This window comes from Ursus maritimus, unplaced genomic scaffold (assembly GCF_017311325.1).
Source record: "Ursus maritimus isolate PB19 unplaced genomic scaffold, ASM1731132v1 scaffold_35, whole genome shotgun sequence".
NCBI lineage: Eukaryota > Metazoa > Chordata > Mammalia > Carnivora > Ursidae > Ursus > Ursus maritimus.
In genome coordinates, this window is record NW_024426119.1 from 7131977 (window position 1) to 7144926 (window position 12950).

General features: G+C 44.9%; 1 protein-coding gene across 2 annotated transcripts; it reads right to left on the bottom strand.

Annotated features, from left to right (window-relative positions):
* Positions 1-2300: 2300 nt before the first annotated feature.
* Positions 2301-11695, bottom strand: CCDC32 (coiled-coil domain containing 32). Of its 2 annotated transcripts, none has more exons than XM_008702250.2 (4): positions 11609-11695; positions 9549-9804; positions 5677-5833; positions 2301-2974 (listed from the first exon to the last, which is right to left on the bottom strand). In XM_008702250.2, the coding sequence occupies exons 2-4, from the start codon at positions 9790-9792 to the stop codon at positions 2836-2838; spliced, it is 540 nt and encodes a 179-aa protein (XP_008700472.1). In that variant the 5' UTR covers positions 9793-9804; positions 11609-11695; the 3' UTR covers positions 2301-2835. The 2 variants fall into 2 exon arrangements, with proteins under 2 accessions (XP_008700472.1, XP_008700473.1); XM_008702251.2 differs by having other exon boundaries at positions 9549-9799; positions 11609-11680.
* Positions 11696-12950: the final 1255 nt, after the last annotated feature.

Sequence of the window (12950 nt, forward strand, 5' to 3'; positions counted from 1 at the left end):
GGCAGGCCGGCTTGGGAGGGACACGGCTCCAGCAACAGCTGGTGGGATGTTTGTTTACTTTCTGTGCCTACATCCAGAGCCTATTTCTGGAACAGGACTGGCCGCAAGCCTGTGCCATTCCAGCACTGATCTGCCCAAGCCCTGGGTGATGAGCGCCACGTGCCAGGAGAGAACAGTGGTGGTCACCAGTCACTTATCTCCCTGGTTCTAACCCAGCCTTCTTTGGGTATGCCACCTCATTTCTGCGTTGTCCTACTGGAAATTGTCCTTACTTGGCTCTAAGAGTTAGCATTAAATATCGCTCCATTTGCTCTTTCTGTTTCACTTGAGATAATAAGAAAAGCCCTCTCAACTCATATTTTACTGATTTGAGGAAATGCCAACTGGAGTTCCTTGGGAATTTCCAGGGTCAAAGGAAACAAATCAGCATTTCTGGCCAATGCAGTTTTTCCTATGGTTAGTAGAATTTCTAAAAGGGAAATGGAACACGAAGAGGTCATTTGACTTATTTGTGATCGCACAGTAAGCCACACGACAGATAAAGACAGCACCCAGGACTCTTGGATTCCGGTTTAGTACCATTTCAATAGCTAAGCTAAGTCTATATTAATAAGTTAGCTTTGGGAGCTAATATCAGGTTTGGTTTTGGTAAATGGTGCTTCACTTGTTTTGAGAGCCACCACTGGGGCACCTGGGTGGCTCGGTCGGTTAAGCATCTGACTCTTGACTTCAGCTCAGGTCTTGATCTCAGGGCCGAGAGTTCAAGCCCTGCCGTGCTGGGCATGGAGCCTACTCCAAAAAAAAAAAAAAAAAAAAAGAGCCATCACTCAGGTTGTCACCTCTAAACCAATCAGAAATCAAAGTTGCAACTCACTGGACCCCCTTCTGTGGCAATCTGCCTCTACTAAAGAGTTAAGTGAGCAGGTAGCCCAAGATCTGGGACCTTCCTCCCACACCTCACCCAGGTTTTCATATGTAGCATCTCGCCTGAATTACAGAAACACTACTTTCTGGTACGGAGACATTCTCTGTCTGATGATCAGCTGCTCTTTAGGAGAGGGTTTTGAGACCTTACCGATTTTTTCCTTAAATTGTTACTGAAGAAGAATAATTTTTGTTTATTATGCAGGGAGAAGAAAACTCAGTCTTTTTTTTTTTTAAAGATTTTATTTATTTATTCATTCGACAGAGATAGAGACAGCCCACGAGAGAGGGAACACAAGCAGGGGGAGTGGGAGAGGAAGAAGCAGGCTCACAGCAGAGGAACCTGATGTGGGGCTCGATCCCACAATGCCAGGATCACGCCCTGAGCCGAAGGCAGACGCTTAACCACTGTGCCACCCAGGCACCCCCAGAAGAAAACTCAGTCTATAAAAAAAAAAAAAAAATCTATCCATCCCCCTGAAAGCCATCAGATGGCCCTGTAGGAAGAGTGTGGTCTAGCACCTGAACCCCACGGCGGGGATAGCAACTTGCAAGCTCGGTCCAGGGCCACATGATTGTCAGTGTCTGGCTTCCTTAAAGTGTCCAGGGAACACAGAGGGTCACTCTTTATGTCAAAGGTATCCTATTAAAAAGCAGGAGGAATACAGCTAAGACCACTAATCAATTTTTTAAAAAGGAAAATATGTCTGGAAATTACCCCCTCCCCAAATTCCTGTGATTCAGCAAATATATGGAATTACCTGGTTGATTCTCATCCTTTCAGACAAGGCAAATACTTGATTTAGATAGGAGCACATGTTCTCTGCAGATTTTTAGGGTCACCCTGTTCGTCATTAGGGACTTGAAACCTATTATCCAGGAAGAAGCTCCACGGAGCCACAGCCACAGAATCCTGGCCACAGAATCCTACCCTCAGAGCACCGAGGTCTGGCTTGTCAGAGGGTGCATGTTAAAATAGAAGGCTGGCAGAGGTTCTCCGCCCTTCTGCATTGTCACACACTTGTCTTTCCCTCCCCACTGCCTGGGAGCATCTCTCTGCGGGGGGGGGGGTCAATAGCACCACACACACACAGCTATTCTGATGCGAAAAGTTTTATATGGACAACACAGACTGAACAAGAACGGCCAGGAAAGCTGCCACAAGCAAGCTGGGTACTATTCAGGAGTGGTGTCAAATACCAACACCATATTTACAAGTCTAATTTGAAGCCTGACCCCTTTTAAGTGCAAGAGGAAGTTAGGGGAGAAACCATGCATGAAATCAGAAATATACATCTACACACAAACACCCGAATTCTCACACTTTGGTCCATTTTCTCCGCAAGGAACAAACCAGACAAAGGAAGAGCGCAGCCTTTTTTCCTGAAGTCCCTATATTTATTACAAACTTAGAGAAGCCCCACACGGGCTGTGGGTCCAAGGAGGCAGACTTGATTCTCCTTGGCCCCACTCACCCCTGACAATCAACCAAGGGAATGCTGGGAACGCAGGCAGGACCATCCAGAAGAGGCAAGAAAAAATATGGCTCACTTATATTAAACCGAAGGGTATCAGTTTCTCCAAATACTTTCATACTTGCTGCTTCACTAGATTCTTAGCGGACTTTGTCACCTGCAGCAACAGAGCTCCGGCAAGCTGTGAGACACGGAGGAAAGCAGTATCTTGATCCGGCATGCACTGGGTCAGTCACTTTATCCAAGACAGTCACACACGCCAGCCCCAAGCAAGCCCTCAGGGGACCACAGCTGTTTGCTTTGTTGAGTGGGCGGGTGGGCTTGCCCCCCTTCCTAGATTTCTCCTTGCTGCTCCGCCGAGCTCTCCGCTGTTCCCTCTGGACCCAAGACAGCTGCTCAGCGTGTGTGTGTGCATGTGTGTGTGTGTGTGCGTAATTTATTGTTCTGTTGCCGCTGGCTTGTCCCCGGCCTCTAGCTTCTCAACCTGGGACTCTGGAGGAATCAGACACTGCACCTCCTCTGTACTGATGGCTACTTTATCTGGCTGGAGCCACCTCTTGAAATGTTCCAAGGTGCTAGGAGAGAGCAGGAGGACAGGGTGGCTGCATCAGACCCGGCTGATTAATTACTTAATGATTATCTCAGTTACTCAAATGCTGCCTTCCCGCCCACCACCAATTTCTTGCTACAATTGTTTTTCACTGCTAACGGGGAGAATGACGATACTCCGCTGACAGCTGTGCATCCTGGCAGCTCAGAGGCATAATTTACCCCCTAGTGGGCACTTGGGCTATAAGCAGCACCAGGCCCCCTTCAAATGCACAGCCTCTGAAGGCTTGGCGAGAATAGCAGAAGAGCTTACGCCTCAGTCCTTTTTTTCTTCAACACTGGAGAGGAAATTGTCCAAGGGAGGAAACATTCAAATAAATGCCAGAGTATTAGTGAGCATCTTGAAATCTCCTATACCTGAGGCAGTCTGAGACTCGATTATACTTACAGCACTTAGTTGCACTAAGCACCATGTTTGTGGGGTTTTTTGTTTACTTCATCCTATAGCAAGTTCCCAAGATGGAAACATCTGTGCAGCAATTTCTCCCACCAAGAAATAGCCACTATGCCAGAGGGTTCTTTTTTGATTTGGATCTGTGCAGGGGGGGGTGCCCCCTCCCACCTTCCTTAAGTACCCAAGACCCTCCACTCGCATGCTTATGAGATCTTCAGAGCAAACTATAAATGATAACACATAACGTAAGCCTTATTCTGTGCTCTTCAATAGCCCAAAGTCTTAAGCCACAAACTGCCATCAGCAGATTTTAGACACCTAAAATGGGTGAACCGTGTGGTAGACAGGATTTCTCAGCCCATTACTCCTCTGCCAAAGGCATGCCATGAGGAGGGTCGCCTACCTGGCCTTCACATACGTGAAGAACCACACAATGCCCTACAAGATGGCCTCTGTTTAAAACAGAAACTCTGAAGTCTGCATATAAATGCGTATCTACTGTTTCTGGTGCATTTGTTCTAACACTGATCAAAAGAAGTGTTCCCACAGAGGGCAGCTCCGGGAACAGGCGTCCACAGCTCAGCGGCCTGAGGTACTCCAGGAGCATTTCATCTTCATCTACCACACTTTTCACAGAATTGTTTCAGTTGCTTCTACAGAAAAGGGAACATCACATCATTGTAGGTATTGATAAACACACGGAAACATTCACTCGGCCTTGGTGCTGATCTGATTTCAAAAGAAAAAGAATTCCTACTTGAGAATTAGGCAGGAGCAAATTTTGTCTTTTCTTCTCAGAACTGGAAAGGAGGCAAACATTCAAGGGAAGAGAGAACAGAATACCAGATTACTGGTGAGTTGGAAATGCATGCATCTTCAAGTCTCTTGTGTTTGGGGCAGTTTAAGCCTTGATTGGGTTGAGTCTTTAGAGACAGAAAAGAGCAAAATGTGTATTATTTTCTGAACCCTCAGAAGGTAGGTAGTTGGTCTGATTTTAGATGCCACGCTGATTTCTGAAGACTCTGGGGGCAGCTGATACAATCTTTAAGATAATGTGAGGGAAAATGCTTTGCAAATTAAAAAGTAAAATCTAACTAACAAGTTTGATTCACCTACTGTCCCCGATTTGATGATGAAGCAGCCACATCTTCATCTGACATCATGGGACTCGTAAAATCAATGTTAACGATATGTTGCAAACTTAGGTGATGTTTCCCTAAGACGTTTTGTTAAAATTCAGGCTTTTACTTCCCTCACCGATTTTTTTTATTTTGAATCATTTCTTACTGAACTTTAAAATTCCATTAGGACTACTACTCATAGCTAACACTTACCTAGTACTTACCAGGTGCCAGGTCTGTTCTTAGCACTTGACACATAGTAACTCCTTTAACCCTCACAACAACCCAACGAGGGAAGAGCTACTATTCCTGCTTTACAGGGCAGGAAACTGAGGCACACCCAGGTTACTTCCTCAAGAACATACAACCAGGAAGTGGCAGAGTCTCTTTCCCAGAGGTCGAGCATCGTTCCTCTCTTTGCGGCAGAATGCCCTCTCCTCCTCTCTGCATCCGGCCCCCCTTGCAGATACTGTTCGAGCCCTGCCTTCTCTGGCACAAACCCCAGAGCCCACAGGGAGCTCCATGGTCTCTCACCTCCCAAAGCATGTTCTGTCACTTCCGCTCACCCTGCTCTTTTCTTATGCTTATTTTGTTAGGTATGTCTTTTTATATATTTGTCATCTCTCCCCGAATAGTTGTGGGGACCAAAAAAAGGGGGGCTCCTAAAACTTCCTTACATCTCCCCTCCACCCCAGCACGCTCAGCCCCATGACATCATGGGCAGTGCCTTCACACAGCAGATGCTCAGGAAATTCATTCAGTCTACACAAATTTGAATGCCTACAGTGTGACAGGAACTCTCCAAGGCAATGGCGAGTCATAAGTAAGACACAGTTCCAGCTGCGGGTTGGTTACTACTTTCTCAAGCACATTCTATACTTAGAAGTGAAGACAGTGCTTTCTCCTCAATTCTGTTCAATCTGTGATCAAGACGTAGGTGGGGTATTGGCTTTTTTTGCAAAAATATCAACATCTGCTACTGGACCAAGAGCAAATGGAGCAACTGTAAAAAGGATGATTTTGAGCTCAGAAAAGCTGATGTTGATACCAACCAATATCTGGACTCAAATGTCACTCTCCCTGAATTCTTTAGAGAAAGAGAAATGCCCCCCGTGAAATACTGTCACCTGGAACTGGACTGGGAACCAATTACCTCTCATCAGAATCAAGTCCATCCACAAAGAACTCTGATGCTAACTTTTCCTGGAGGAACCGATCCCAGCATTCCTTCTTGGCTTGGGCCAAGGTTCGAAGCATGTCCTTGGAAGTCACTTCCTGATTTAAACCTTTAATTCTTCTCAGCTTCTTCTCTAAAGAGAAGAGGAGAAGAAGCTTAACAAGGAAAGTGAGTATGAAATGAAACTAAGTCTAAAATGCAAGGTGACAGGGGCATCTGGGTGGTTCAGATGGTTAAGCGTCTGCCTTCAGCTCAGGTTGTGATCTCCAGGTCCTGGGATCGAGCCCCACATCAGGCTCCCAGCTCAGCGGGAAGTCTGTTTCTCCCTCTCCCTCTGCCTCTCCCCTTGGCTTGTGCTCTGTCTCTGTGTCTCTCTTTCTCTCTCTCAAATGAATCAAATCTTTTTAAAAAATAAAAAATAAATAAAATGCGAGGTGACAACTTAAAAAATTTCTCACTGATGAGTACGTCCACACTCCCTGCAAAAGAGCCCATTTTTTAAGGACGGGTAAAGGGAAATGTACATTTTTCTTTTTCTTTCACCATGTCTTAATTCTGTATTGTATCAAATACACGGTTAACCCCAGAAAGGAAAAAAGCCATAGGCTCTCATAAATAAATCAATGGCACGTTTTCTTTGAAATCGCAGAAGCCAGCAGGTATCTCTCGAAGGCATTACTTGTTTCCCCTGGCTTGACATGTGTCAACTCCTTGAAAATAGTCTCTCTGAGGAGTATATGATTTTTCTTTTTGTTATAGTGACATGAAGTAGTTTCCAAATCTCATGAGAAAGAATTAGAGAAAATGATGAAAGATCCAATGGTTCATTAGACACTAAAATTGACTTGATGAGAACTCAATAATAAGAGACCTTTAAGATCTCTATGTGTGATTAAATTCTTGATTAAAGAAAAGCAATCTCCCAATTTTTCAGAGTTATTCAACTTGAGGCCTGGATGTCAGAACCTAATAAAAACAAACATCTTGTAATCCCAATGAGAGCGGTCCACATGGCTTCCTGATGATAGATGTTTAATTACTCTTCTTTGCATTTTAAGTGTAATTGTGGACCGACTGAAGAAGGGGAGGAAGGGGATCACCATTTGCCTTCTGCTTTAATGTAGTCTTGCTTCAACGATAATAAATGGGTAAGTGATGGCCTTTTGGGGCGGGGGGGGGGGGGGTGTGTGTGAATATCAAGCCCAGACCCAATTGAAACTTTATGATTTGCAATCCTGTTTTCATTTCTAAACAAGCCACATCAGCTAGCACCCACACATCAAAACAATAACCACCTTTTGTTGCTGCAAGTTACCACCAGGAGTTTACCCATGCAAAAAACCTGCAGTTGAGAAATGTTAAATATTTGAGGAGTTTTTGCCTCCTTGAGGATGTGAATTATGTAGATCTCACATGGAGCTGGCTAAGTTTTTAGCTGTTGCTCATAGTAGATTCTTTTTTTTTTTAAGATTTATTTACTTATTTGAGAGAGAAGGAGCGTACATGTGAGTGGGGAGGGGTTGGGCAGAAGGAAAGGGAGAGAGAGAACCTCAAGCAGACTCCCTGTCAAGCGCAGAGCCAATCCAGGGGCTTGATCTCATGACTCTGACATCATGACCTGAGAAAAAACTCAGAGACCTGAGAAAAACTCAAGAGTCGGATGTTCAACCAACTAAGCCACCCAGTCACCCCTAGATTCTTTTTGATTCAGGTCTATTTGACAATAAAAACAATTTTTATATTGTCTGGCCTTGGGTCTAAAGGCGGAAGGTACTCTTTTGGGCTGAAAAAAGTCTTGCCCTCTCTGAGCGTGCTCAGTCCCCAGTCAGGTGTGATTTAAGTTGGGCAGGCAGAAACGCACCACTGCACACTCCCCGGCTGCCTGCCATTGTCTCCCGGATTCTGCTACAGGCACAGAAATGGCTCTTCTCCTCCTCAGAGAATGAAATTTTAATCATCATCTTTTTTTTACATTTTAGTTTTAAGTAATCTCTATATTCAACATGGAGCTCAAACTTATAACCCTGAGATCAAGAGCCAGGATCTACTGACAGAGCCAGCCAGGTGCCCCTTAATCATCTTCCTAACTGATTTTAGAAAAGATCAGTGGAGTTTTAACTTTCCGAACCAGTCTTCACCAATCAAATCATCACCAAAGTTTCTTACAACCCCCGGGCACAGAGTACCAGAAGCCATAGGATCTGGTTCTCCAGCTTTCTCAGAGTGTTGCTGTTTCTTCTCCTTGTCATCATTAAGCAGATGTTCTGACTGCCACAGAACAGAATTGTCAACCTCCTTGGCCATGGCTGCAAGTGTTACTCTCCTACCTTTGGTGGCTTCCGGACAAATTTCACCTTACACCTGGATCTTTCTCATTATCCATCCACTTGTGTTTTTCTCTTATCTTTTTCCTCCAGTACATTAACAAAACTCCTTTTGTTTTTCCAAGATATTTCTTAGAGATCATGTAAACTCTATTCTGATTCTTCCTTCTGTCCTTCCTCAAAAGCTTCTTCCTGAATTGCCTTTCCTTCCTCAAATAATTATTGCCGGTCTGGTTTTGTGATACGTAGATGGGTCTCATGGATGTTTAATAATAGAAGGATACCACAATTCTAAAGTAATCGCTTCCCTAGACTGATATTTTTCTTTCACTTGCGTGGGAGAATCCGAATCTCCTTCCTGTATTTGGAGCCTCTCTAAATATTAATACTTAAGAATACAGGACAGATATTTGAGGAAATATTTTTAAAAATTAAAGGACTGGGGGAAAAAAAAGACTAACAAGAGGTGGAATGAACTTTATGTCAACATGCTCCCATTCCAACAATCAATCTATTTAATAGAACAGTTTTCTAGCACAGTAGTTTCTCAATACAGTAGTTTCATCAGAAATCCACGTGCAGCTCTGGGGTCATGGTTTTCTTTCAGGATGGCATAATGTTTGACACTTTTGAGTTATCTGAATATATGGACCACCAATAGTAGGCAAGAAGGTTCTATGGAATGCCAAGAAATGAAGCAGAATTCAGATGAAACAGAGGCAGGAGGTAACAAAGACCGTTTTAAGGGATATACAAGGAAAACGGTGCTCCTGGGGTGCCTGGCTAGCTCAGTCAGTAGAGCATGCAACTCTTGATCTCGGGCTTATAAATTCAAGCCCCACGGTGGGTGTAGAGATTATTTAAAAAATAAAATCTTAAAAAAAAAAAAAAAAAAGAGGAAACGGGTACTCCTCAACAACCAACCTGAAACATCCCCCCTAGAATTACATCTAACAAATACATGCGGTGAGGACAAAAAACAATAATAATTAAGAATAGAGGGGTGGGGGGCACCTGGGTGGCTCAGTCGTTAAGCATCTGCCTTCGGCTCAGGGCGTGATCCCAGGGTGCTGGGATCAAGCCCCGCATCGGGCTTTTTGCTCTGCGGGAAGCCTGCTTCTCCCTCTCATACTCCCCTTGCTTGTGTTCCCTCCCTCGCTGTCTCTCTCTGTCAAATAAATAAAATAAAATCTTTGAAAAAAAAAAAAAAAAGAATAGAAGGGTGGGTGCCTGGGTGACTCAGTCAGTTAAGCATCTGCCTTTGGCTCAGGTCATGATCCCAAGCCCCTTGTCTCCCACAGCGGGTTCTCTGCTCAGCGGGGAGCCTGCTTCTCCCCCTCCCTATCCCTCTGCCTGCTGCTCTTGTGCTCTCTCTCTCTCTGTCAAATAAATAAATTAAAAATCTTAAAAAAAAAAAAAAAAAGAATAGAAACCAGGTGATGAAACAGAACTTCAACATGCTTCCTTAAAGCCACCAGCTTGTGATTCAGAAAAACAAAAACAAAAACAAAAACCCTAACTTACCTAGAGATGCTAAATACACTTCTGAATCCTGCAAGGGAGCCCAAGGCTTTGTAGCAGGCTGAACAGCAAAATCTGGGGCCTCCCTCTGGCCTGTGTCCGCAGGGTAAGAATCCATAAAGGAGTCTGAGAAGGCATTGTTGGCACCATCTTCTTTGTCGGGATTTGGTAGACAGGAACAGATTTCAGCCCAAAGATCAGGGCCAGATCTTGTGGCTGTAGAGTCAATGCTCTCAAACATTTTCATTTGGAATCTGAGCTGAAAAAAAGAAATGTAAGGACTCGCTTTAAGGATATAAGTATGCAGGGGGCGCCTGGGTGGCTCAGTCGTTAAGCGTCTGCCTTGGGCTCAGGGTGTGATCCCAGCATTCTGGGATCGAGCCCCACATCAGGCTCCTCTGCTGGGAGCCTGCTTCTTCCTCTCCCACTCCCCCTGCTTGTGTTCCCTCTCTCGCTGCCTGTCTCTCTCTCTCTCTCTCAAATAAATACATAAAATCTTAAAAAAAAAAAAAGGATATAAGTATGCAGTACTTAGATTTTGTTTACCCAATGAAGAAGGTAATAGGCTTCTAAGAAATTTCTCTAATCTTAAAGTGTCTTTTATTAGATTCCTATGTTATAGATATAAAGATGACAAAAGGGTAATTGGACTTCTGGCTCTGCCTGCAAGTTGTTTTCATAATAAAGTTTCTTTTTAAAAAATGTCTAGGGGTGTCTGAGTGGCTCAGTGGGGCGCCTGAGTGGCTCAGTCGTTAAGCGTCTGCCTTCGGCTCAGGGCGTGATCCCAGCGTTCTGGGTTCGAGCCCCACATCGGGCTCCTCTGCTGGGAGCCTGTTTCTTCCTCTCCCACTCCCCTTGCTTGTGTTCTCTCTCTGGCTGTCTCTATCTCTGTCAATTAAATAAATCTTTAAAAAAAAATGTCTAAAAGCCAGACATGAAAGGACAAATATTGAATGATTCCACTTATATGAAGTACCTACTGCAGTGAAATTCATAGAGTCAAAAAACAGAATGGTGGTTGCCACGGGGTTGGCAGAGGAGGGAATGGGAGTTACTGTTTAATGGGTACAGAGCTTTAATTTGGGAAGTTCTAGAGATGGATGATCGTTATGGTTGCACAACCATATGTGTCACAACTGCACATCTAAAAATGGTTAAAATGGCCAATTTTGTTATGTATGTTATAACACAAGTTTCTAAGACATTTCCAGTGGAGACAACCATTCTGCACTTTTCTCCAAAGATCTCCAAAATGCAACCACTCTGTTCTAAGCCAATTAAATTCTGTTTTCAATAGGACACAGACTAAAGGCCTTGCAGAGTTCCAAATACACGAGGATAATAAAAATGCTTCCTGGTGAAAACTGTGAGAAAGTAATGTCATATGAAAAGCTCCATGTGCTCATTACATATAGAAGCTGGGCTATATACATTATTCTTATTTTATAAGTTCTTATTTTAATAGAAACACTGGAAGAGACATTTCCATCGGTTAACTGATGAAGGAACTGAGGATCAGAAGGCTAGTCAAGGGTACCCTGCTGATATATGGTGTTTCCTTGACTGGAAACCAGACCTGTGCCTCTTCAAAATCCATGCTCTCATCCAATACCACACCCTGGGGCTTTCATAATTATTTAGGCTTACAGAATAGGTTGACACCTTCTTTCCGGAGGGATCTTTTAGATTAGGAAGGCTGCCTGGGCTAAGGTCTGAATAATTCCTGAAGTGACAGCCCAGCCAACGTAAGCGCCCAGAAGATATGTCACAGCGGCCCTGGATGAATTGATGCCAGGGCCCACAGTGAACCTCCACCCCCGTTCCGAAGTCGTTTGAACCCACCCAAACCAAAACTTTGCTTGCACCGAAGCTCCGGTTCTCCCCCCTCCTCCCTAGGAAGTCCAGAACAGCGCAGGGAACCCTGGTGTCCAGACCCGGGCCTCAGCCATTCTGGCCACAAGGACTGGCTGGGCGGGATGAGTGAGGCCCTGAGGCCCGTCTGTGGTATCCCGGGATGGGACTGGGGCGGTAAAATGCTGGGCACCCTGCCCCTCTTCACCTACCGCAACCGTCTGCCCCGCAGCTCACAAACGTTCGGCTCAGTTCCGTCGCTGAAGGCTGGAAAGAAATAGGGGGCGGAGTCTCCGAGTGACGGATCCCGGGAGTCCTCCAACCACCGCCCAACCTGGCGATGTCCTGTGCGGCGATTGGTTAACAGGAGTAAGGAAATGAGGAACCCAGTGCGAGAAAAAGGTAGGCGGGACTTGTCGCGGGGAAACGGAGTCACATGCCCTGGGCCCCCACCTTCTCTCGGACAGGTAGATTCCACTGGCCTCTGAGTGTTCCCGGCGCGGGGACAGCGTCCTCCGCCCACCCCCTTCTCGGAGAGGGAAGCCTAGTTACCAAGGCCTTTGAGTTTTCTTGGTTCCCTGAGCAAATTCGCCTCCTGGGCAATCCTCTGGGTTGGTGTTTGTCTCTGAAAATTTCACCCCTTTGCTACCCAAATTAGAGCACTCGGCCGGCTGGGATGGGAAACGAGACTACTTTCCTTACTCTTACAGGAGACCCAGGTCGCGTTAGCCAAGTTGTGAGGCTTTCTTTTATTCATTTAGTCAATAGACACGGAGCTCCTCCTGTTGTGTTCTAGTTGTGTTAAATGGGAATTCAAGACCGGTAAGCGTAGGTATGGTTCCCAAAGGTCTTTACAGCTAAATGTAGAAGGGCGCGCCATAGGGGCGGACAATTTTACAAATAACAGCAAAGAGTTATAGAAGATATGACAGAAGTGTGGCCAGTGTACACGAAGGAGAGATTGGTAAGGGAGTGTGTCAGAGTTTTTTTTAAAGGAGATGACCTTTGGGGCGCTTGGGTGGCCCTGTCAGTTAAGCATATAACTCTTGATCTCAGCTCAGATCTTGATCTCGGGGTTGTGAGTTTGAGCCCTGCATTGGGCTCCACGCTGGGCATAGAGCCTACTTAAAAAAAAAAAAAAAAAGATGATGATGATGACGATGACTTTTGATATCTTTCAGGGCTTATCATTTCCCTACAATGAAACCGTCCCTCCCCCACTCTCCACCCCCAATTTCAAGGGCCAGTTACTCTCTCCCAAAAAAACATATTACCAAAGACATCAGCCAAACATCAGTAGATATAACTTGGCTGAGGCCATACCCTTTAGATGTGTCCAAAGCCAATCTATGTGGCTATGGTGGTAATTACTACCACCACGTAAGAGACAACTATGAGGAACTCTGCTGTTCATATTTATAACCATCCTTAGAGAGCATATGCACACAGAAGAAAGTGGAAAGCAAGAAGATTAGGAAGCAAAGGAGCAAATAATAGACAAGATTTTTTTCAGTGCTTATTCATAGAAAATAAGTAGGGGGTTGGAGGTCAAGT

Excerpts from the sequence above, each read along its gene's own strand:
- CCDC32 (XM_008702250.2), bottom strand. The coding sequence starts at position 9,792 with ATGAAAATGTTTGAGAGCATTGACTCTACAGCCACAAGATCTGGCCCT. Across the intron at positions 5,834-9,548 it reads AGTGTATTTAGCATCTCTAG|AGAAGAAGCTGAGAAGAATT; the intron begins GTAAGTTAGGGT and ends TCTTCTCTTTAG. Across the intron at positions 2,975-5,676 it reads GGACTTGATTCTGATGAGAG|CACCTTGGAACATTTCAAGA; the intron begins GTAATTGGTTCC and ends GCTCTCTCCTAG.